Here is a 26079-nt window from a genome sequence, read left to right on the forward strand (position 1 = left end):
ATCCATCATATTAGATGCATCCATTGTCTCTACACAGTCCGTGATTTCATACATTTGCTTGAAGTGATGTTCCCACTCATCTGGTGTAATTAGTTGTTCGAGCATTGTATGACTGCTCTTGCATCCGTTAAGAGTCAACAGGTTTTCCACACCTATCAGCTTATCACCCATTCCCACCACCCTTCTGAGTAATACCCCTCCCCACTCCCTCACTATATTTAAGGGTCTGGTGACTTCTGTTTCAGTGTATCTGAAGAAGTGTGCATGCACATGAAAGCTCATACCAAGAACAAACTTAGTTGGTCTCTAAGGTACTACTGGAAAGATTTTTTTTTATATTTTGTTTTAGCTCTTTATAATTATGCCTTGTGAACACCACCCCCGGGACTGTATTTAGGTTTATTTAGGTTTAGATTGAAGCTCAACATCAAAAAAACTAAGATCATGGCCACTGGTCCCATCACCTCCTGGCAAATAGAAGGGGAAGAAATGGAGGCAGTGAGAGATTTCACTTTCTTGGGTTCCATGATCACTGCAGATGGTGACAGCAGTCACAAAATTAGAAGACACCTGCTTCTTGGGAGAAAAGCAATGACAAACCTAGACAGCATCTTAAAAAGCAAAGACATCACCTTGCCGACAAAGGTCCGTATAGTTAAAACTATGGTTTTCCCAGTAGTAATGTACGGAAGTGAGAGCTGGACCATCAAGAAGGCTGATCGCCGAAGAATTGATGCCTTTGAATTATGGTGCTGGAGGAGACTCTTGAGAGTCCCATGGACTGCAAGAAGATCAAACCTATCCATTCTCAAGGAAATTGGCCCTGAGTGCTCACTAGAAGGACAGATCCTGAAGTTGAGGCTCCAGTACTTTGGCCACCTCATGAGAAGAGAAGACTCCCTGGAAAAGACCCTGATGTTGGGAAAGATGGAGGGCACAAGGAGAAGGGGACGACAGAGGATGAGATGGTTGGACAGTGTTCTCGAAGCTACTAACATGAGTTTGGCCAAACTGCGGGAGGCAGTGAAGGATAGGCGTGCCTGGCATGCTCTGGTCCATGGGGTCACGAAGAGTCGGACACGACTGAACGACTGAACAACAACAACAAGGTTTAGATTGCTTTGACCTCGCCATAGATATATATATATCCTCGTCCAAAGTGAACTCAAGGATTATAATTAACTTCAGACAGTCCTAAAAAACCTCGAGAAATTTTGACTGATTTCCAAGGAGTTCTAGGAGGTTTTGATAGGGTCTCAGAGAAAGGGAGGAAATTCTATGAATTACTCCCGATGGCTTTGCGGGGTCCTTATCGGGCTGAGATGTAGTCTTTTATCCCAGAAGTTTATCTCAATCGTGTTGGGTTTTTTTTTAAGCTTTTAGTTACTCAGCCGATGCTCACAGCAGGTTTCCCTCAGTTGTCAATCTTCCTTTTCAATATAACTAATAGAAACCACAATACTAAAGCAGAGCTCAGAACGGTGCATCCACTAACAACGCCACCTTCTTATTCCTGTCTTATTCCTTCTGAGCCATGGGCATAGCCAAGGGGGGCAGCTGCCCCCCCAAAATCAATAAATCTGAGGTTCTGGCCCCCCTAGCAAAAGCCTGCCCCGCCAACAAAAATCCTGGCTACGCCCATATTATGAGCCCTGTGAGTAGCCTGGCTGCAGCAGATTCAGTTAATGTCCCAGATGAGCCTCAGTAGCTGTGCTTCCAGGACTTCCTCCCCTGCCCTGCCATTGTGTGTTTGCCTTATAGGTGTATGGTTTTGCTCTTGAAATACCTGTTTTGTATCTCTATTGTCGGGAAAGCCATGCTAGAGGGAGGAAGCAAAGACAGATGGGACAGATGCCAAAGGCTTCTTGGGGTCTCAGACCAGCTCCTCTTCTCTGTCTTGGACTAATATTCACAGCAAGGGTGAGTCCAGGAGGTCAGTTATAAATCTGCTTCAATGAATTCATGTGCTCTCTATAGATCTTCTTTGGGAAAAAAGAGAAGAAATCAGACCTGAGATTTTAAAATTTATAATAAATTTTGAAGGGAAATGTTGGGTTCTTTCAGGAGGGGTTTTTTGTGCAGTTACATGCCTGCTGCTAATCACAATATTTTACCTATGCCCAGTCTTTCCTAGGAAGTGTGTGTGTGTGTTTAGGGGCAAATGGGGTTTAGTATTAGACATGTGCACGTGAATGAGTGAAGGGGTGTAAGGCTAGTGGTAGGGCTGGGATGCTTACAATCATTCCACAATGCGAGCTGAGAGTTTGGGTGCTACAGTTCTGGAGCCTGTGAAAGAAAAAAATGGAAGTCCTTGGGGAATACAGGTAATCAAATAGAAAAGTTGCAAGGACTCAGGCCAGGACGAAAAAAACCAATGATTTCCTCTATTTTTGTTGTTTAAAGTATAAAACAAATTCCAGTTGCAATGATTTTTAACTCCAGGGCAAGGCCCTGTTTCGTTTATTCTTCATCAGCTGTCATTTCTTAGTTTTATGGAACACACTCGGTACACTTTGACCTGAGACTACTCTCTATCCATCCTCCAACCCAGCCCTCTTAACAAACCACAATTCCTTGCCTCAATTGGGTGGGCACATTTTCTTGTTCACCTCAAGCAGCAAAGTCTCTTGAGCTGACCCCATCTCCCCTACTTCATGACTCTTTTGGCAGGAGGGAGAGATCCTTACGAGCCCTGTGAGTAGCCTTGCTGCAACAGATTCACTTCATGGGCCAGCAGAGCCTCAATAGCTGTGCCTCTAGGAGCCATAATCCACTGACTTCCTCTGCTGCCCTGTGTTGTGTGCTTTGCTTCATAGGTGTGTTGACTTTTAAGGTGAGAGGGCAATTTTGCTCATAAAATGCGTATTTTATTATCTCGGTTGACAGGGAAAGTCATATAGGAAGGAGAAAGGAAAAGCAGGTGGGACAGATGGTGATGGCTCCTTGTGGTCTCAGACCAGCTCCACTTCTCTGTCTTGGACTAATATTCACAGCAGGGGTGAGTTCAGAGGGTCAGTTATAAATCTACCTCAGTGAGTAAAGTGTTCTCCAAAGATTCTCTTTTTAAAAAAAGAAAGAAAGAAATCGAACATGAGAGTTTAGAATTTTAGATAATAAATTTTGAGAGGAAATGTTATTTCAGGAGGGTTATTTTTGTGCAGTTCCATGCCTGTGACCAATCACAGTATTTTTCCTGTGCCCATTCTCCCCTATGAAGTGTGTGTATGTGTGTGTTTAGGGGAAATGGGATTTATTATTAGACATGTGCATGTAAGTGAGTGAAGGGCATGTAGGTGAAGAGCAATGGTAGGGCTGGTATGTTTGCAGTGCTCCCACAGGGTGACCCAATTGGGTGCTACAGCTGTGGGGCCTGCTCCTCACTGTCAGTTTGCCATAGACTCCCCTTAGCCATGTCTTGCCTTTTGATGTGGGTCATATGTGCAATTGAGATCCCTTCTTGAAAGTCTCAAGAAGAGCCGGGAGCATAGAATCATAGAATTGTAGAGTTGGAAGGAACAACAAGGATAATCCAGCCCAACCCCCTGCAATGCAGGAATCTTGCATCCAATTTGGGGTTCAGACACACAACCCTGACCTTAAGAGAATCATGCTTTATCAACTGAGCTATCACATGAGGGACTCTTCATTCCTGTTCACTGCTTTGGAACTTAGAAAAACACCCTATATGACTTGTAGATAATTTATCAACATCAGTAAAATTTGTATACTGTCCCTCATCCATACATCTCAGGGCAGTTTATATTGTAACAAAATTACAAAATAAAAACCACAAACAAACTCAAAAAGGTTTTCCCAAAGAAAGAAGGAAACCCATCCAGCCCCACAACCACAACCTCTCAAGGGACTGTTTATAACATGTTTATGCTGGTTTCTGTGGCAAGTGTTTTGCTGGCAAATTGTCACCGCACAAAAGAGTGTCCTGTCTAGAAATATGAAGTGGATTTCCCCCCAATACTAAAAACTATTCTATTGCTTTGTTTTTTTGTCCCCCCCCCATTTCATACTTTGATTAGTAACTGTGATTGGAGACCTATGATATTATTATGATATTGTAATTAATTAATACAGCATTAGGCACGCTTGGCAGATTCAGACTTTTAAGGTTTTTTTTTTTTACTACATAGAACAAGGCATTAGATTTCCACCCCCACCCCTGCCTGCGAAAGTGAAACACTTTCTGCTGCAAATCACCCAAATTGGCATACAGTAGGGGGGCTTCCCAGTTCAAAAATTTCTGGAGAAAATTCCTGCACCACTGGTCCTGGCTTCAGATCCTGCCTGAGACAGGGGTGCCATCTCAACCACAGGATTGTGGGTGTGCATGTGACGTTGCACGTTTGCGTTGCGGCAGCTGGCGGCAACTCTTCTTCCTCCTCCTATCTGCAGCCAGTGAGGTGCCCTTTTCCATGGGGAGGGGCTCGTGCCTCTGTGTCATGCTCGCTTGCTGCAGAGGGCGGAGCTGAACTGCTTCTCTCTCTGAGGCTGTGGCACTGTCACCTGCCGGCTTTATTCATTGACTTTGTGGGCGCCCAGTCCTATGGCCTGAGGTATGTGGGGTCCTTTCTTTGAGCAAGTGGCTGGACTGGGTGGTCTTCTGAAGTCCCTTCCCCTATAGAAATTGAGCTTTCCCAGCAGCATTACTACCATGCTCCTAACCTGCTGAAGACTAGTAGACTTGTTGCTAAAGCCCCCAATATTCTTTTTTGGGTATGCTTTAAATATATGGCGTAGACGGGGTGCCGGGCAGAATAAAATATTGGGATGGGGGCCAAGTAAGCCCCACCCAAAATAATTGATCACAAGATGTGTCACATACACTATTTGAATGGTAATGTCCATCAACATTGTGGGGTCCTGGCCCTCTCAAATATTTTATTGGGGGGACTGAAGAGTCTCGGCCCTGCGGAGTTGGCTCCCACTGGCGCAGATGTGGCCATAGTCCTTGTATTCCCCCCCCAAAGCCTGACCCCATTTCTTTTTTGTGTTTTTCTGACTCCCCAGATGATCTACCGGTTCCTATCCTTTGACCACTTCAGAGACAAGCACATTCCCCCATCCCCTGTGGGTGCCAAGCCAGGCCCAACTCCTTTAACAGAGTCTCCAGAACTGCAGGCGCTGCTCCAGCTGCTGCATTGGCCAGCTCCACCTGAGGATGCTGTAGCCTTCAGTTCTTCCACGAGTGCCGAGAAGAGCCACTACCAGCTCTTGAAGTCCCAGAGCAACTACACCGTGGGTAACATGCTACTGGTGTCTCTGGAGGCCAGGGACCAGAGTGGGCAGCCAAAGCACTATGGCGGAGACTTCCTGAGGGCCAAATTGCATTCCCCAGAGCTGAAGGCGAGCGTGGCAGGGACGGTGGAGGACCACAAGAATGGTACCTACACACTGACTTTCCCGCTTCTTTGGGCAGGTGCAGCGCAGGTGTCTGTGCGTCTCATCCACTCCAGTGAGACTGTAGCCCTCCTTCGGCGCATCCGTGACTCCCATCCCTCCACAGTCACCTTCAGGGGCTACTTTGTAGACCCAGGCCAGGGGAGCAAAGAAGAAGTGACTGAATGCAACGTGCATCCAGTCTCAGGCCCAACCTGCCAGTATGTGGATCTTGGCACTGGGGAGCACTGGTTTTGTGCCAGGCCTCAGCATCACTCCTGCAATGACCTTGTGTACCACTCTGCTGGGATCTACAAAAATGTGCTCACCTCAGCAGAGAAAGTCTTCCTTAGTGGGTGAGTGCTTTGGAGATGGCTGGGGATGGGGAAGGTAAGCTTATGACGTGGTGATAGTGATGCATCTCCAGGATTTCTTATGGGAACCATGGGATTTTTTCTAGGGCCTTCCTTGAAGTTCATACTCAAAAAGTATCTTACACATGATGTATAGGTGTAGGGAACATTTGGTATTCCAGCTGTTGCTAAACTACAATTCCTAGCAGGAAGACATAGCAGCACTATAATTCGTATGCTGGCACTCCTTAGTGCAAATTTTTACCAAATATAAGTAATGTTCATGAAAGCATTTCAATAAATAATATTCCATAACATTAAACAACCCTCTTCTAATTCATAATAAGGTCTAACAGCAGAATACAAAGTATTTTCAAAAACAGCAAAAATAACGCAGCACCAAAATCAAATCTTGGCCCTAACAGAGGCCTTTGAACACCACCATACTCCACATCACATCTGTGAGAAATATTGTCTGGGGACTTTGGGCCTAATTCCAGCACACTGAGAAAAGCAATAGCACCAGAACTGAATTAAATCAAATTAAACACAGATTGAGAGATTGCCTGTAGAAGGTGTGATAGTGTGACCAGTAAGCAACAGAACCCACTGTAGGATTGCTCAGAGGTGCTACAACACCTCCTGTTCTCCCTTGAAGTGATGAACTTCAAAGAAGAAACTCACACTTCAGCAGTGATGCAGCTCAAGTTGCCCTGTTCTTCATTCCTCTCTGTTCACACAGAGCTGCGACAGACCGGATTATTCCAGGGAGTGTGCCCATTATCCAAGTGCTGCCTAGCCACCAGCTGGCTGTTGGTGAGTGGAAATAGAGGGTGGGAAGTCAGCTGGCTCTGTGTTTATATTCTTGAGAATGGCACTTGTGACCACCCTTTGCCTATGTTCCTGTAGCCACCTCCCCACCGCTCCCATGCCACCCAGGCCTTGCCCTCACCAACCCTTCAGGTTTCTACTACAAGGATGTGTGGGTTTCCTTGGGATGTTCTAGCCGGACCTTCCCTACTCCTGACTTGGCACTCAGCTGCTTGCAAGGCAAGATAGTCCACATGATTGGAGACTCCACACTACGCCAGTGGTGGGAATTCCTGCTGGCCTTCATTCCATGTAAGTCACTGCCTGGATGTAGAAAGTGCATTGTTTTGGGGGACAGGTGTCCTGGTATGGGGATAGATTATAAGAAAGGTATGATTGAGCTTCAGAACCAGAATGAAAGAAACAGAGGTTGGTGTGGGAAGTGGCTAGGGAAGAATTGTGTTGGCTAGGATGGTTGGCTTTGGCAGAGAGCTAAGAAGGAATGTTTGGGCTAGGAGAACAGTGAGGAAAGATACTCCCTCGCTGTTACACATGTGTAAGGGTATGCAAATCATGGATCAGAGCACATGAGAACCTTTGATGGATGGATGACTGGAGTGTGGAGCTGTCCATTTGGAACTCTAAGTCTTGAGTCTCTCACACACTCTGTCTTTCTCTTTCTCTGTGTAGCAGTCCAGCACATAGACCTTCATGTGACCAATCAGTCTGGCCCGCTGCTGGCTGTGGAGCCAGCACAGGGCCTTGTGCTGAGATGGCGTGCTCACGGGATTCCGCTGCGTACCGCAAAGTCCAAGATGGCTGACATGCACTACTTGGCCAATGAACTGAATGCACTTGGTGGGGGCTCGGACATGGTGGTGGTCTTCACGCTCTGGGCCCATTTCACCACCTTCCCCGTGGATGTATATGTGCGGCGGGTGCATGGCATTCGGCAGGCTGTGGCACAGCTCCTGGCCCGCAGCCCCCAGACTACCGTAGTCATCAAGTCAGCCAACACAGGATACAAGTCTGTCTATGGCAGTGACTGGCTCTCCCTGCAGCTGGACAACATCCTTCGTGCCATGTTTGCAGGCATGAGAGTGGCCATTGTTGATGCCTGGGCCATGACCTCCTGCCACTACCTGCCTGATAACGTCCATCCTGACAAGGTCATTGTGCAGAATGAGGTCAACACCTTCCTCTCCTATGTCTGTCCAGGGAAGTGACTCAGAATGGAGCAGTCTTGGTACAGCAGAAATAGAGCACATGGAAAATTCTACAATGATGAGGGATCTCCAGAGAGCATCTTGACATGTGCAAGGGGAGGTTGGTGGCTAGAGCAACTGCTCAGCAACCAAGTTGCAGTGGGTGTTAGATGGGGACATGCAAGGTGTGGTGCTGCTGACTGGCAGTCAACTCCAGAAGAACAAGGAAATTGTGGGAATGTTCAGAGATGCAGGAGAGGATATATTGTTTGATTATGTCCTTTCCAACTTGTGTTAACAAGTTCCAAAATTTAGCAGAGTAACATTTCCCCTTTTAAACTGACACAGTGGATGCGTTCGCTCAGGCTCGCTAAAGTCTCTATAACAGTGATGGCGAACCTTTTTGAGCCCGAGTGCCCAAACTGCAGCGGAAAACCAACTTTTTTATTTCAAAGTGCCAACACTGCAATTAAACCTGAATATCGAGGTTTTTAGTTAGAAAAAACTCCTACAGTTGTCCAAACATTTGCAGTCTTAAAAGTAAAAGTAAAACACAATAACAAAGTTTTCAATGTTACAGTTTTTTATTGAAAAAAACCCATAAACTCTACATGTGCATGTATTTTAGACAAAGGGATACTCAACTTGTAATAATGATTATATGCCAGACTGACATTGTATGGAACAAGCCTTGTTGTTGTTGTTCAGTCGTTCAGTTGTGTCCGACTCTTCGTGACCCCATGGACCAGAGCACGCCAGGCACACCTATCCTCCACTGCCTCTCGTAGTTTGGCCAAACTCATGTTAGTAGCTTCGAGAACACTGTCCAACCATCTCGTCCTCTGTCGTCTCCTTCTCCTTGTGCCCTCTATCTTTCCCAACATCAGGGGAAATGGATCAGAATGGATAGGTTTGATCTTCTTGCAGTCCATGGGACTCTAAAGAGCCTCCTCCAGCACCATAATTCAAAAGCATCAATTCTTTGGCGATCAGCCTTCTTTATGGTCCAGCTCCGCCTTCCATACATCACTACTGGGAAAACCATAGCTTTAACTATACGGACCTTTGTCGGCAAGGTGATGTCTCTGCTTTTTAAGATGCTATCTAGGTTTGTCATTGCTTTTCTCCCAAGAAGCAGGCGTCTTTTAATTTCATGACTGCTGTCACCATCTGCAGTGATCATGGAGCCCAAGAAAGTAAAATCTCTCATTGCCTCCATTTCTTCCCCTTCTATTTGCCAGGAGGTGATATTTAGATAGTTTGTTACTTTTTCAACTTTGATTCAGACTGAAACAATATGCATATGATCAGGATGTCAAGTACTGATAGAGCCCAGTTCTGAACACTGCATCTGAAATTGTGTCCAAATGGTATTTGTGGATCTTCGTGAACAGATGGAGACACAGGCAGAAGTAGAACATTGACAGAATTTTTATATCGAATAAATAAATGGATCACTTTAACAGAATATGTGCTAAAATTAAGCTGCTGGTCAGGCAGATATATGTGTTAGCATAGTGGAAATAACTCATCTTATGCACAGTCTCTGAATAGCAGTAACAGATAGAGATTATAGTGCTGCTCCAAAAGGTTTTCTTTTTCTTTTTCCTTACAAGCATTTCTAGGGGCAAGCAAGATATGATGTTAAATGTGTATTTGCATCCAGTGTGCTGGCTTGCTGTTATTGTCTTAAATGCAAATAGCATCAATTGGGGCAGTTGATAATAATCAGGGCCACAGCAGATGGAGAGTTCAACCCTTTCCACACCTGTTGTGGTCCTTATGAAAACCACCCCTTTGAAATTGCTATTTGCATTAGTAGGAAATGCAAATGTTAACACGGGAGGCTCTCTCCAAAGCAAATTAGGAATTGACCTCAGAAGAGCAACAGTCCTTAGGGCTGCAGCATGGGAGGAAATGGTTAAATTGCCTCTCCATGCCTGCTGTGTCCTTCATAAATATCCCTTTTGCCCCCAGCAAGAAGAGATGTTTTTACAATGCAAACCCACATCCCATCAGGAGAATATGCAATGCGGAGGGGAGAAAAGAAAAGAAAAGTGGAGTGGAGAAGGCTGAAGGAAATATATCTGGGGCTGGGGTGGAAGAAATTGAAAGGACGCAAAGAGGAGCAGGAAAGGAGGAAGGGAAAGGGACAGAAAGCGAACGAGAATCAGGAGGAGGCTGAAGGAGACCAGCAGCGTAAAAGGAAGGGAATATGAGTAGTGAGGGGAGAGAAAAAGGGCGAGAAGGGGCGAAGGTGCCCGAGGGAGGGGCAACAGAGAGAGAGAGAGAGAGAGACGGCCGGGTGCGGATGGAGGGAGGGAGGCAGGGAGGCGCGAGAGGGAAGAGCGAAGCCGCGCGGCTCCCCCCCCCCACTCGCAGCGCTCAAAAGGAGGGCTTCCCCCTCACCCGCCGCCCGCCGCCCCTGGCCCAGCCCCCGCTGCTGTTACCTCGTCGGCGTCGTCGAATCCTCCGCAGCAGCCAGCAGCAGCAGCAGCCAAACACCACTGGGACAGGCGCCAAGGAGGGAAATTGCTGCTGTCTGCTGCTGCGCCTGCGCTGGCAGGACGCATGAGCAGAGCAGCGCGGCGGCGCCATTTCCCCGCCCCTGGCGTGCCAGCAGAGAGAGCTCTGCGTGCCAGCTGTGGCACGCGTGCCACGGGTTCGCCATCACTGCTCTATAATAACTGTCCTGGTATTTTCCCCTTATTCCCTCATAAAAGATAAGACATGACACAGTCTTCTATAAAAGTATAAAAAGAGTTTACTCACACATTCTGTCCACAATTGGATCCCAGAAGGCAGACTTAGCTTAGAAAAGTAACATACGGTACACCTGGAGACTATCCCATAAGGAGACAGCTCCTTTGTCCTCTCTGGGCATCTTAGGATAAGCAGATGTTGCTTCCTTGACGAACGTGGTCAGAGAGAGAGAGATGGCGGCCAGTCCTATGCTTTTGTTATCTGCACAGGTGAGGCCACGTCCACCTCTAGTCACATGCAGAGGAAGTCTGTCCCAGCTTAGGAGAAACAGGAAGTTCCTACTGGCTGGTCCAGACATTCCCACTCTAGGGATGTTGTACTTGACTGCTCTTGTGTTTCACATCCCACAGAAATCACGCACAGCACACTCCCTTCTATGTGTACTCAGAAGCAAGTCTAGTCAAGTTCAGTTGGACTTTCCCCCAGGTTAGAGGACTATAGGAATGTAGCCTGAAAAAGCTCCAGATTTTTCTTTCACCCTCCAATAAGCACTGTGTTTGAACGTAAAAGGAAAGCCCTGGTGGCTACTCAGCTGAATTTGCTAGCCTTGACTGGGGAAGGGAGATGGGCCCTGCCTGTTTGAAGGAGGCAGTAGTACAGAACCTAACAAACTACCAGCCAGTTGCTAATCTCCCTTTCTTGGGCAAGGTTCTGAAACGAGTGGTCGCAGACCAGATCCAGGTGCTCTTGGAAGAAGCTGATTTTCTGGATCCATTTCAGTCAGGGTTTAGGCCTGGTTTTGGTACAGAAACTGCCCTGGCTGCCCTGTACGATGACCTCTGTTGAGAGAAAGACAAGGGAAACATGTCCCTGTTAATCTTCTCAACCTCTCAGCGGCTTTCCATACTCGACCATGCTATCCTTCTGGAACGACTCTCTGAACCAGGAGTGGGTGGCACCGCTTTGCGGAGGTTCCAGTCCTACTTGGATGGTCGCTCCCAGAGGGTGTTACTTGGGGAGTGCTTTTCAGCCCCATGGAACCCCCAATGTGGGGTTCTGCAGGGCTCAATTCTATCTCCCATGTTGTTTAACATCTACATGAAACCGCTGGGTGGTGTTATCTGGAGGTTTGGAGTACGTTGTCAGCAGTATGCTGATGACACTCAGCTATATTTCTCCTTTACATCTGCAGGTGAGGCAGTGGAAGTGCTGGACCAGTGTCTTGCCTTGGTAATGGACTGGATGAGAGCCAACTAACTGAAGCTCAATCCAATATTTTCAAATCAATCAGAGATTCAAAACAGACCAAAAAAAATTGGATTCGAAAAAGAAAAAATCAAAATTAGAGGAAATATTATTTGACAAAGAAAAAATTATGTAAAAAACTTATATGATATATTGCTAAAATGGGAAACAGAAGAAAAGCAAGTAAAAGAAGTATTGATAAAATCGGGACAGGACTTGGGAAAACCAATTATGATGGGAAAATGGGAAAATCTATGGAGGAGGGATAGCCAACTAACACCAAACTACGATATTGAAGAAAACATGTTAAAGATGCAATATAGGTGGCTCTTGACACCAGTCAAGCTGGCAAAAATGTATAAAAACATAAATAACCAGTGTTGGTGTTGTAAAAAAGAAACAGGCACGTATATGCATATGTGGTGGTATTGTAACAAAATTAAAATGTTCTGGGAGATGATAGATAAAGAACTAAAGAAAATGATTAAGTATCCTTTCAAGAAGAATACAGAAACATTCCTTTTAGGAATGCTGGGCAAAGATATCCAGGTGAAAGATAGAACTATAATTATGTATGCTACAGTTTCAGCAAGGCTCCTAATAGCAAAAAAATGGAAATCAGAAAGATTACCAAATAAAGAGGATTGGCAACTAAAAATGTTGACATATTATAATTTGGCATCAAAATATGAGGAATTGAAAGGGATAAGTGAAATGGAGAGAGAGAAAAACTGGAAACCATTTAAGGATTACATCAAATTGCATATCGAAAAAGCCGATCTCTTGGCAGAATTGTAAAGGCTCAAATAAATGGGATAAAGAAGAAACAAAGCAGATATAAGGGCATGCAGTCAGAATGAAGAACGATATAAACGCTGTAATGGGTAGGTTGAGAAGCAACGGGGGGGTAATCATTGAGAGGGGGAAAGGGAATTGAAGGAAAGTGGATGTACGATGTTTGTTTTGTTAATGCAACTTTTAATGTAACTTTTTTATTATTATGTAAGACATGAAATTAAATAAAGGAATTGAAGATTTTAAAAAAAGAAAAAGAAAATGCCTGCTCCAAATGTATTATCTTACTATACTAGGGATTATATAGCTATATATGAAATTTCATTTATATCTGTTAATATCTTGACCCTCCTCCACCAAAATAGCTGTTTACTTGGCTGTTTTCCTATGTCGTGAAGGCTGAAATTTCAGTTCAGTGGAGCACTTACAGTTCCCAACCCTAACCCTGTGGAAAGCCATCTAATTAGACTTTAATTTGATTTTGAGATGTTTTTAGGAGGTAATTTAATTATTGTTTGATTTTATACCAATGTTATGTATCTGATGGTAGCCACCCTGAGCCCAACATCGGCCGGGGAGGGCGGGATATAAATAAAAGTTTATTATTATTATTATTATTACTTGTTATTATTGCTTTGTAAGAAAATATGAAATAGCGTAAAACCATTTTTGCAGGGGAGGGAATCAATGGGGGGGGGGTTGACAAGAAATTTTCTGCACCGGGTACCACCTGACCTTCCTACGCCTCTGCATGTGGGTTCTGCAAACAGCAGCAACAAACAAACAACAAACAACCCTGCCTGTGTATAAAGCACCAATCCCACAATAAACCCCCATCTGGAAGCATGTTTAGTTTCCAATCTGCATAGAATTTTTGGTATGGAGCATGAGTCAGTCATGTGAGTGGCACAAAGCTTATGCAGAGGTTGTATGGTGTTTGCTTTTCATTGAGCATTCATCCTACTTTGCTTACATGGAAGTTATATGTCTTGCTGTTAATCAGTCATTTATTTCACATTTTGTGGAACATTTCTCCATCACTTTCCTGACAGCAAAAAGTCTTTAAAATGGACATGTGGCACGGAAGATGTTTGCCGAAAATGTTGGTGATGATGATACATGAAGCACTAAAGTTAGCCAGGAACGATAAGAGAGGTCCATTTTATAGCTGATGTCCTAGATAACAGATGAAAGAAGAATGCTATCAGAGACATGAAGAAGCTGATTCTGTGTGTGTGTGTGTGTGTGAATATTATTTTATTAATTTTCCAAAACAACAAAAAATGAAAACAACAATACAGTACATATTCAAACACAGGGAAAAAATAGAGTTGACTTCCCCCTATTCCCTTCCCTGGTTCCATTGTTTATCATCATACCGCATGTCCATTTTAAATTATAAAATCATTAAAATTACTTATTGACCAGTCATAATATCTTTACAAGTATTTTAAAAATCCTGCTAATGTATTAACCTGTATACATTGCTTCTGTATATATGCAATAAAGGCCTTCCAATCTTCTTTAAGTACATTGTCATCTCTTCCTCTTAGTTTCAAAGTCAATTTTGCCATTTCAGCATATTCCATTAATTTCACTTGCCAATCTTCTTTAAATGGGACACCTTTGAAGAAGCTGATTCTAAACTTTTCCTGAAACCACCACTGTATTATAATGAAAACAAACTAATCATGATTAAGGGCATCAAATTAGGGGTATTGCAATAATGCCCAGGATGCCAGCAAACAAATGAAGGCTGTTCAGCCTGTGAATTAAGTCATGTTTCCAAACAGAGACAGACTAGAAATATTGGCAATTGTTACCAGAAAAGGTTAAGTCAATGTTTGTTCCTTGTTGAAATTCTGCAGATGTCCCCAGGGAACACCGTTTAGACATTTCCATGCTGGACGTAAACACAAAAAAGGTCAAAGCAATTGAAAGATAAAAAAGATTTCTAGGCCAAACTAATGGTGATTGTAAGAGATCCATTTTGGATCTCTCACTTGGAAGGAAGGAAGGAAGAAGACTAAATGTAACAGCTTTGGACCAGAGAGAGTTGTTGGGGAGAGGGGATTGGCATCTTTCCTATGCCATTTTCACAATTCTTATTGCTGTTACCAGGGATGTGACCAGGATTTCCTGAGCCTGGTACACTGTATCTGGATTGGGCTCCCTGCAGAACTGCTGCTTATGCATATATATAAATTTAATTAACCTACCTCACAGGGCTGTTGCAAATATGAAAGGGGGAGGGGTGGAAAATGAACACAACCTTGAGTTCCTGTGTGGAAAGGTAAAGGTAAAGGACCCCTGACCGTTAAGTCCTGTTGCGGACGACTCTGGGGTTTTGGCGCTCATTTCACTTTACCGGCTGAGGGAGTCGGCATACAGCTTCCAGGTCATGTGGCCAGCGTGACTAAGCCACTTCTGGCGATCCAGAGAAGCACATGGAAACGCCATTTACCTTCCCACTGGAGTGGTACCTATTTATCTACTTGCACTTTGACATGCTTTTGAACTGCTAGATTGGCAGGAGCAGGGACCGAGCAACAGGAGCTCACCCTGTCGTGGGGATTCGAACCGCCGACCTTCCAATCAGCAAGCACTAGGCTCTGTGGTTTAGAAAAGCAAGATACAAATACCAGCTCCCTTCTTACTGTACTCAAACCTTGTTTTAAACTGCTACTTCCCCAACCTCGGTGTCCCCCTATGCTCGCTCTACTCAGACCTCTGCCTTAGTTTAAAATTGCTACTTTCCCCCTCTCAGTTTCTCTCTGATTTATTCTAACTTCTGCTGTTGTTTGAAACTGCCATTATAATCTGTGACCCTCCATCTTCTGCCTTCTCTTTTCCTCCCTTCCCCTCCTCTGACTTCATGCAAATCCAGGATTGTGATGCAGCACAACAAATTCTGCATTGGTGGCTATGCAATGACAGCCTTGCAATTTTTTTTATATAGGAAGATAGACACACACACACACACAACATACTAGTATAGTATATACCTCCAGTTTGAGAAAGAGAGACATTCTAGACCAAATTGCAAGTCTTAGTGTGATCTTCCACCCTCTCATATAATTCTGATCCAAGGAGAATTCCTAAGCCTTTAATAACTGACTAGAAGGGGACCATCACAATTAGTGGAAAAGTCATGCCTGCAATATTTGCATCACAGCAGATACATTCTTCTTTGGTGATCACTCGTAGCTGAGTAAGATTGTCTTCCATGAATATGGTCTTAATGGCGTGTCTGTGAATGTGGAGGCCAATTCTGGATCCACACGTCCTTCCACAGTGGGGACATAGTTTTCCGGGCAGGAACTGATCACGGTGAGGATTTGCCATAGGTGCCTTCTTCTTAGAAGAAGAAGAAGAAGAGTTTGGATTTGATATCCCGCTTTTCACTACCCTGAGTTCATGCTTCTTCAAAGTCACTGATGCCTTTGGTAGAGGCTATTCTCCAATTGGAGAGCTTGCAGGCATGATCTAGTCACACCACCTTTCAAACTTGAAACAATAGGAACTATTCATCAATGGAAGGCAAAATATAAGGCTCAGTGGCCTACAAACTGAAGATTTCTGTTCCAGGCACTATTTTTTATATATGCAATAAAGATAGGAATGTTAATACCATGGATTATCTTTTTGCATTTCAGAACAGAATTCTGATGTCAGAGTCCCACCCACATCTCAAATGTAAGTAGAGGCTGCATAAACTCTGCCTATTCTTAGAGGTACTTTGTTATTTATTTTTATATGTTGGAAGGTGGAACTTTGGCTATGAAAACAGGTCCTGGGGCTGAGCCCTAATAACCTTCATGATAAATCAAGCCATGAAAATCAAGCCATGCTTCCCAAACACACCTAGCTATGTTTGCCATAATTTGTCTCACAATTTTTCCTGTATTCGTCACAGGCTCATAATCAACCCGCCCATTTTTTTTGTCTTTTTGACAACTCTTTGCAGCTTTACATGGTGTCAAATCTCTTAGGAGATTTGTTGCATGCTGTTTTTGTGTAGCCCTTCCTCCGTGAAATGCTCCCCAGAGTGCTATTCTTAGTTGTTTTCTATATGAACCAGGACCTCCTCTGTTGTAAGCATGCATGCAGTCAGCATTAATACCATGTCCTGCACAAAGCAGCTGAGTGTGCTGCTGCCAGACACTCATTGATCAGCGATTGTACATGTCATCGTAAAGAAAGCCCTTTAATAAGCTCAAAAACATACCCTGGTGGCTGTTCTTGAAAAGCCTCGGGTGGAATAATCAGCCTTGTAAAAAACTGGTGAGAGAGAAAAACACAATGCATTCAGTCAAGGCAAAACACTTGAGACACTTCATCAAAAGCATGCCTAAGTCATTCTTATTAATGGAAACTTGAATGGATTGTCAAGATTACAAAACAGTATTTGAAGGGCTATTTATACCTTTCTCAGTACCAGTATGAATTTTTCATATTAAATTGCTCATACTATTGGAGCAAAGCCAATGAGCAGTCCAATCCCATGAATGGATTGCATAGTGGCTGCAGTACAAGCATTAGGGCCAAACTAGATGTGTCATTAATTGCAAGTAAACAATTAAAGTGCAGGGTTGTTGTTGTTGTTTTTAATGTAAATAACTGTAGAGGATTGCGAACAAACAGGATTGGAACTGTGGTGTGCCAGGATAGGGGAAGATGCTGTGATCCCAACACCTTTCTCCAAGCTGCTTCTCCAAGCCCAGGGGAATTCCTATTGCTATCATCTGTGCACACTAACTGCTTCTGGGTTCCCCCAATGTGGTCCACAGGCATCATGGTGCAATAGACATCTCTCTTGGTGCTAGCTAATTCCTCCTGGACCTCCTATTCTTTAAAACAGTGGTGTCCAAACTTTTTTCAAAGAGGGCCAGATTTGATGACGTGAAGGGATGTGAGGACCGACCAAAGGGCCAACCAAAGTTGTTAACCTTTTTTTTAGGATTGAAGTCGTTGAGAGTTTTTTTTAATGATTTTACCCCAAAGTTGTTGAGGTTTTTTTTTTTTTTTTTTTTTTTTTTTTGCATTTTACCCTAGGAAATAAACTGCCACAGGGGCCGGATTAAACCGAACGGCAGGCCCCCCAAATGGACTTTGGACTTGTCTGCTTTAAAACAAAACTAAGAGGTGTTGGGTTTGTTATTGCTTGAGGGGGGATTTCTCCCCTTTGGGGAAATTTTTTCTTTTTCTGTTTACATAGGTGTAAGTGTTTTGCTTATCAGCCCTGAATTACTGGCACGGCTGGAGTCTGTTCATGTGGGAGGCAGCCATTTCCCACAGCAGAAAAGCCGGAAGTGAGATTAAAAATACATTAAAACATCAGTCATTAAAAAACTTCCCTAAACAGGGCTGCCTTCAGATGTCTTCAGAGGTCAGATAGTTGTTTATTTCTTTGACATCTGATGGGAGGGCTTTCCACAGGGCGGAAGCCACTACCAAGAAGCCCCTCTGCCTGTTTCCCTGTAACTTTGCTACTTGCAGTGAGGGAACCGCCAGAAGGCTCTCGGCGCTGGACCTCAGTGTCCGGGCTGAACAATGGGGATGGAGATGCTCCTTCAGGTATACTGGGCCGAGGCCCTTTAGGGCTTTAAAGGTCAGCACCAACACCTTGAATTGTGCTCGGAAAAGTACTGGGAGCCAATGTAGGTCTTTCGAGACCGGTGTTATGTGGTCTCGGCAGCTGCTCCCATTCACCAGTCTAGCTGCTGCATTCTGGATTAATTGTAGTTTCCAGGTCACCTTCAAAGGTAGCCCCACGTAGAGCGCATTGCAGTAGTCCATGCGGGAGATAACCAGAGTATGCACCACTCTGGCGAGACAGTCCGCAGGCAGATAGGTTCTCAGCCTGCGTACCAGATGGAGCTGGTAGACAGCTGCCCTGGATACAGAATTGACCTGCACCTCCATGGACAGTTGTGAGTCCAAAATGACTCCCAGGCTGCGCACCTACTCCTTCAAGGGTACAGTTACCCCATTCAGGACCAGGGAGTCCCCCCCACACCCACCCACCCCCTGTCCCCCCAAAACAGTACTTCTGTCTTGTCAGGATTCAGCCTCAATCCAACAACAACAACAACAATTTATTATTTATACCCCACCCATCTGGCTGCGTTAGCCGCCACCCATCCTCTAACTGCCTCCAGGCACTCACACAGGACCTTCACCACCTTCACTGGTTTCGATTTGAAAGAGAGGTAGAGCTGGGTATCATCTGCATACTTGAAAACAGGTATCAGGTATGTAGCAATTGATATGTAACAACACACATGTTACATGTATGCTACAAGTCTTCTACATGTTTCTACATCTCATGGAAACAGTGAAGCTTCCAGTGGAAGTGGATATGCAAGTCATCCATTAATACGTAGCCATTCAAAAGGGAAGATGGAATGGGAAGGTCAGAAACTTTGGGCACGTACAGACTGCTGCTATTTTTGGATGGGATTCAATCACATCTTGGCAAATTTAGGCTACACAAGTAAAGTTGGTTTGGTGCTCTTGTGCAACAAACCCATGTCCCCTCCTGCAAAACCAGACACTTTGCAATAAGGAAAGTGGTGGAAAAGTACACTGGAAAGTGTGTGATAACATTTGCTTGCTTAATTCAACACTGTACAAACTCCTCACAAACAAATCAGAATGAATGCTCAATAAACAGCTGAAGTTGTATACCCTCTGTGCAAACTTTGTACAAAAATAATGATTAAAGCTTAAGCAGGTTGCTTGGGAGTGACCTTTTAGAAGGGAAGGATGGTATGGAAATAAAGGTTGCAGAAGTGGCTTTGGGGGGGGGGGGGCTCAGTGTATTACAAGTCCAGGCTTCAAAGATGAGGTGGATCTCCAAACTGGGGTACAAAGAATGGTCACCATTCTAATATTTCATATTTCCCCCTAGAAAAGCTAAACTGGCCCTTGGTTAGGATGTGCCTTTTATTGGACTCATGTGCTGGTCATATTTTGCAAAGCTTTCCAATTTCACAGAGTTCCTCTTCAGGAAGAGGTAATGGACGGTTAATGTGAGAAGTAATGAAGTGCGACTTACAGTGGATGACTGGATGAGGGAAATTTGCAGCAACCCAGGCATGAGGCGCCAAAAGTGAATGTAGCCCATTCCCTTCTGAATGCTTCTATGTTTCTCTCAGAGCTTTATGCTTTCTGACAATTCCTATTTTGTTAAAAAATTGTCACATCTTAACTGCCTCTATCCTGAGAGGCCAAAAGTGAATTGTAAAAAATCAATTTAGCAATTTTACTGCATTAATGGTGCATGAAGTAAAATGTGGTAAGTCTGTTAAACATGAAGGGGGAAATGGTACATTTAAAAAGAGAGGGAAGGTCACTGGAGAGCAGGGGGGTCAATTCACTTCAAAGACATACAAAATCAACTTTGTAATTATTATTTCTTAAAAATGTGTTCACTGCCTAGTAAAGTAATTGCACAACACTGGAATAAAAAATAATGCCTGACCATAATTAAGACTTCTGGGGTAGGATTGTCTGGCACAGCTCCCATGATCTTCAAAGTCCAGAAGGTGCTTAAGAAAGGGATTTTAATTCTGTAAGACTTTAAAGGACTAGAAATGTATTATTTGTATCATATTGCCAATGCACACAGTACTTTACAGCGTAACATCAGCAAAGAAGGTTGGTTCCTGTCCCAACAACCTTACCTCTGGTTCAAAGAGAAGCACGAAACTGTTTGCAAAAGTACTTTTAAATCAGCCCGTGTGACACTTTGAAATTCCCACAATTCCCACTGGGACTTCACAGTGCAGCATCACCTGATGTCAAGTGATTAACAGGTGGCTGGTCTGTCAATTTTTGCACTGCAAGAGCGGGGAAATAAGGATCAGGCCCACTGGCTAGAAGAGGTTCCCAATCCGTCTTAAAGGGACAGGTTATGGCAGAGCAGAACTTCATGGCAGGAGAGACAACAAATGGGCTTTTCTTTTCCTGAAGGCGATGATGACGCCAGTAATTAATTACTGTTTCAGTTTGCAACATGCAACTCATTTGTATTCACAACATTATTAATCTCTATTAATGGAGAGGGCTCTTGATATAGGAGAAAATATGCTTGCATCATGGGTTTCTATGGCTTGCCTCATAAGGTCATCTCTGTCCTTGTCCATTTCACCCTTTCCCTTCAGAAATTTGTTCAGTCCAAAAGGAGGAAATCTGTGAACTGAAAAATGCTCGTTGAGCTTAATGTTTCCTGTCAGACTGTGCACATCTGCCTCCCTAGATAACACAAAATAAAAATCAAACTTGGAAATAATAAATAAAACAGAGGTTGCAGAGGAACATTTATAATCTCAGAGGGGCAAGAAGAGGCCAAGGGAAAGAGAGTGCCAGTATGTCTCAAGTGTATCTGATTGTACTATGGCATGTGAGTGGGAGACAAAACTTGAATGCTCAGCTCATTCTGTTTAGAGCCTATCTAACATTCAGTGGATGAAACATTGGAATTGGATCTGGGAGATCCAGGCTTTGTGAGACTCTTTGACCTCAGGAGTTTGCTGGCAGTAGCATATACTATTGACAAGGCCTCTCAAGCTTCACTGGTCAAAAGGGAGAGATAAGACTAATTAAATCCACCACAAGGCAGAAAGTACCAATGTTTCTGGGTGGATAAGCTTCTAATTTTGTAGAATAGCACCTGTACACCACAGGAGCTGTTTTTGTTGTTGTTGCTACATCTGGTACCCTGAATGGGTAATCAGATATTTTATTTGGAAGCTATTTTAAAATGCACATTGAAAATACTTGCAGCAAAAAAGTTTTAATACCACATTGTGCCTGGCACAATGTACAAAAGGTGCTGGGATTTGGGCAGTGTCTACTGGCTAGACTTTAGAGGGTGAGGACCTAAAGTCACCTGTCAAGGGTGTAATTAGAAATTAGAAATTCTGTTTGTGTGGTTTTAAATTAAATAGCAAGCATGGAGAAGGGTGAATTGTTATCAAGATGACAATGCAACTGGCATTAGGGAGGGGGGAAAAACCCTCCTCTTTAATGCTCATTTTGACAACATTGCCCTCGAGATACAGCAACCAGTTGCTTGGGGTCAGATGACATCCCAGAGGAACTGGGAAAGGATCACAAGCAGACAAAAATTGGAAACCACAATTTTGAGTCCAGTATCTGCGCTTTGTATTGTTTGCACTTCAGACAAGACAGGTTGTTCTGGCAGGCAGTGCAGTAGTAGAGTGTTTAGGTCCTGTGGTACAAAAAAGAGCTCTACTTTTTTGGGTAGAAATTGATTGTTTTTCCTAACTGCAGCATTTAGGTCTTTTTTCAGTTGAGCGAAAAAGGCGATTAAAAGGTGAAATGATAGAAGTTTATAAAATTATGCATGGCATGGTTAAAGTGGATAGAGAAATGTCCCTCCTTATAATGCTAGAACTCGTGGACATCCAATGAAGTTGAATGTTGGAAAATTCAGGACAAAGAACAGAAAGCACTTTTACACGCAGCACAGTTAAACTACAGGAAATCCCACAGGAGGCAGTGGTGGCCACCAACCTAGATGGCTTTAAAACAGGATTAGACAAATTAATGGAGGAGAGGACTATCAAAGGCTACTGGTCATGATGGCTGTGCTCTGCCTCCACGTTTGGAGGCAGTAATGTGTCTGAATACCACAGGCACCCCCAAACTCAGCCCTCCAGGTGTTTTGGGACTACAACTCCCATCATCCCTAGCTAACAGGACCAGTGGTCAGGGATGGTGGGAATTGTAGTCCCAAAACATCTGAGTTTGGGGATGCCTGGAATACCAGTTTCTGGAAACCATAGGAAGGGAGGGTGCTCTTGTGTTCAAATGCTGCTTGCAGGTTTCCCTCAGGCATCTGGTTGGCCACTGTAAAAACAGGATGCTGGACTAGATGGGCCATTGGCTTGACCCAACAGGCTCTTCTTATGTTTTTGTATGGGAAATGTCTGACTAACATCTCCAAGGTGACATGGAAATGTGGAGAACCAAATTTAAGACTGGGAAAGCTGAGAAACTGACAGAAACTAAACTGACTGATCTGCCCATCCCTAACCAGAACTTATTAAACATCATGTGTTATCTGGCTGAAAAGTATGGGAGTCGGGACCAAGAGTTTTTAATCTTTTATATTTGGGCGAAGGGGGAGTGCAGTGCTAACATTTTTGAGGCTATTACTATAGATATCTGTAAAAGAATGAAATAACGGGCTGTGTAATTCCTTCATAAGGCTAGTGACTCATGTGATTGTCAAATGTGGGTCTTTAAATGCCTCCAGCATACTATGTGGCATCATTGTAGTGTTACAGGACATTGCACTTTGTCATTCCCTTACGAACTAATGGCTGAATATATAACTTGAGCCTTAATGGCCTTTTTCTAGATAACATGCTGTTCAGTTATTGAATCCTGCCTGCAAGGCCCCATTTCCACTTGTTATCAATAAACAATTGCTTTACCAAAGTGGCAAAGAAACAAATGAATGTCATGTTGGAATTCTTGGTGAATCCGAACAACTAGATCTTTTTTCCAGAGCTGTTCTATTTCCCTCAGGACTAAACCTTTTTTAATGTGGATGAAGCAATAATTTTTCTGATGAAGTCTCTGACAGCAACAGTTCCCTGGTTGTCAATTTACACATGATGAACTTCAGCCGTTAATTAAAGCACAAACTCTCTGAGTTAATCATCTGACAGGCCAGAGGCAGCCAACATTTAAAATCATTTTCTCTTCCAAGATTCAAATCTTATTGAAAATACTGGTATCTCCTTTGCAGAAACATGCCCCTTGTTTTTAACATATACAGGGAATCTCTCTTTCTAATACACAATATGATACAAGTATCCCAATTAAATTCCGAAAATGAGAACAAAACACTTTAATGGCAACAGAATTGACATACCTGTATTCAATGAATCTCAGGAGATTTCCCAAGAAGCTGTTGCATGAGCCACTGTAAAAGCTCATTCAAAAGCCTACCGAACAACACCCTCATCCTTTGATTCCTCATTTCTCATGCTGGAGAAGGCTCATATTGTCTCCTTTGACAATATCATTTTTACGCTGTGCCATTTTAACACAGCTTTTTGTCTATAAAGTATGCTACATGCTTTTAAAAGTAATGGTAGATACCTGGCTAGAAAATAAATCAAGGTAATAAATGTCATTGCAGTCATAATGGGTGAGTTGTTAGGAAGAGGAATCAAATCGTTGCTGAAATACATAACATTTAAATCTTTAAAAAATATATATCAATATGATTTTTTTTTCAAAGAAGGAGGAGGTGAAATAATCTCATTCATTTTCCATGCGGGTGATTGAATTTGTTCGATAAAGGGTTGTATTCTGTGCTTTTCTTTTAGAAAAAAGGTGTTGGTGCTCAGCATGGAGTTGCTACAGTAAGTGCCACACTTTTAACCAGTGCTTTTCTTCTAGGAAATAAAGGTACAGGTACCCATGAGTACCCCCAGAAAAAGCACTGGTTGTATTCAGCTAAGGATCACACACCTTCTCTCCACCTGCTTCCTTCTAGAGCATCCATTCTACTCCCTGGACTTAATCCTGGTTCAGGGCTACATTGGCAGCAGCATTCCACAGTTAGGGCTAACCAGAGTTATTGCTTTAATCAATATATGAAATAAGTTTAAATCCCTGGTTTCATATGCTAGGTTAAGAGGAAATATAGGTTAGCCCTAGCCAGTACTTTTTTATGGGGGTATGCAGGGGTACGCATACCCCTAAACATTTTGTGAATCTAAGTTTGGCTTCATCAAGGGGCAGTATTTCAATATGAATAGGAAAATTAGAGTACCCCATAACATTTTTTTAAAAGAAAAAAACACTGGCCCTAGCCCTTGTTAACTTCGCTTCCAGTGTTAACCATGACTAAATCCAGCAGGGGACATTGGTATTCCAAAATGGAGGATGGGAGGAGCATGACCAAGCAATCTACTGTTTTGCATCCACTCCAGCTGGCACACGGGTCAGAAAGGTCTCACAGATGGATTAGAGTTATTTAGAACTCCAGGACATGGGTCAATGTCTTTTCATTCAAGGCTGGTTGACTGTTTCACTGGAGTATTAAGAAGACATGCAGATTCATGTTAATCAACTACCTGCACTACCTATGCGTAGTTCATCTTAATTCAAAGCACCAGGACTGGCCCTACAATGAGGCAGATTGAGGCAGCAGGTGCTGGGGGGGGGGAGTGGCCAGAGCTGTGAGTGCCATGTGACCTGGCCTGTACCCCCTACACTGTATTGGTGTAAGATTCAGTTACCTGTCCAATTGGCTTCTGTATCTGCCTTGGGAAAGAGCACCATCTTGACCTTTGCCTCAAGCAGCAAAATGTCCTGAGCTGGCCCTGCAAAGCATATAAAAATGGAGCAAAAACAAAAGCTGGCTTGTCTGATAAATAGAAGAGAATCTAGCCATTAGTCCTCCTTCAAAGCCATCTGATATCAAAGAGGTTGAGTAGGCTTTTGTATATGTGAGTAATCTGATAGCATTCTCCTTAGCAGCAAAGGATGCATTGTAGCCAAAACGGTCTGCTAAAGCCCCTTTGTACAGTACTTCACTTTCCTTGCTGAAAACACATTTGATTCAATTACATTGATACTTCAGAAGTAGCATCAGGCTATTATAGCATAGCAGAGGCAGCTATTATTCTGGGCGAAGGGAAAATGTTTAGGCCCTTTAGAAATTCCATTAGGTTGAAACTTGGGGTTGTTGTGCTGTTGTTTTTAAATTACGGTGATTATTTTTTAAAACCAGCAGGATCATATTTCAACCAAAATGGGATTCGTGCTTTTGTTGTTGTTCAGTCGTGTCCGACTCTTCGTGACCCCATGGACCAGAGCATGCCAGGCACCCCTATCCTCCACTGCCTCCCGCAGTTTGGCCAAACTCATGTCTTGTCTTTGTCCATGGAGTTTTCTTGGCAGGGATACTGGAGTGGCTTGCCAGTTCCTTCTCCAGGTGGATCACATTTAGTCTAAACTCTCCGCTATGACCTGTCCATCTTGGGTGGCCCTGCGTGGCATAGCTCATAGCTTCCCTGAGTTATTCAAGCCCCTTCGCCACGACAAGGCAGTGATCTGTGCTTTTACAGGAGGCCAAAAACAAGGGGGCAATCTGAAATCAAAGGAAGAACGTTGACGGATTGTAATGGAGCTAAATTGTGCCTATATGCTTCTGGCTTAGCCTGTTCAAAGAAGAGCAGAGGTATGGGGCTCTGGCCTAAAAAAGGCAACCTAGCTCAAATGTGCCTTGGTGCCTCTGCCAGTGGCATCCTTTCTTTTGGAACAGAGAGCAAGAACTGTCAGATGGAGACTACAGGCAAGCCCAACACCAGTGGGCACCAGTGGGTCAGGTTGGGCACTAGCTGAGGGCCCTAGGAGCCCAGTAGAAGCCTGACACATTCACACTGTTGCACACTGCTGTCCCCGCTGCCACCCCCACCCTCCGCCGATGACTATTTCAGAAGAACAGTAGTTCTGCTTTTGAATGGAAGCACAGTTCAACTCCCACCCGCAGTGACTTCCTGCCATCTTAATTGACTCAAAAT

General features: G+C 43.8%; 2 protein-coding genes across 2 annotated transcripts; both read left to right on the forward strand.

The window, feature by feature from the left end:
- The first annotated feature begins 2249 nt into the window (after nt 1-2249).
- On the forward strand, nt 2250-16185 carry LOC117049763 (NXPE family member 3-like). Its single transcript, XM_033154674.1, has 5 exons — nt 2250-2324; nt 5023-5747; nt 6487-6560; nt 6654-6866; nt 16159-16185. Coding segments are annotated over exons 1-5 (1089 nt in total). The 3' UTR covers nt 16161-16185.
- LOC117049739 (NXPE family member 3-like) lies at nt 7105-7886 on the forward strand. Its single transcript, XM_033154634.1, has one exon. It carries the CDS (start codon nt 7142-7144, stop codon nt 7778-7780), a length of 639 nt encoding a protein of 212 aa, XP_033010525.1. The 5' UTR covers nt 7105-7141; the 3' UTR covers nt 7781-7886.
- Nucleotides 16186-26079: the final 9894 nt, after the last annotated feature.

This window comes from Lacerta agilis, chromosome 7, assembly GCF_009819535.1.
Source record: "Lacerta agilis isolate rLacAgi1 chromosome 7, rLacAgi1.pri, whole genome shotgun sequence".
NCBI classification, from domain to species: Eukaryota; Metazoa; Chordata; class Lepidosauria; order Squamata; family Lacertidae; genus Lacerta; species Lacerta agilis.

Bases quoted from the DNA above. Each gene is read 5' to 3' on its own strand.
- LOC117049763 (XM_033154674.1), top strand. From the start codon at position 2,250: ATGCGAGCTGAGAGTTTGGGTGCTACAGTTCTGGAGCCTGTGAAAGAA. The intron at 2,325-5,022 runs GTAATCAAATAG...CTGACTCCCCAG, and splicing joins GAAGTCCTTGGGGAATACAG to ATGATCTACCGGTTCCTATC. The intron at 5,748-6,486 runs GTGAGTGCTTTG...CTGTTCACACAG, and splicing joins GAGAAAGTCTTCCTTAGTGG to AGCTGCGACAGACCGGATTA.
- LOC117049739 (XM_033154634.1), top strand. From the start codon at position 7,142: ATGAGAACCTTTGATGGATGGATGACTGGAGTGTGGAGCTGTCCATTT.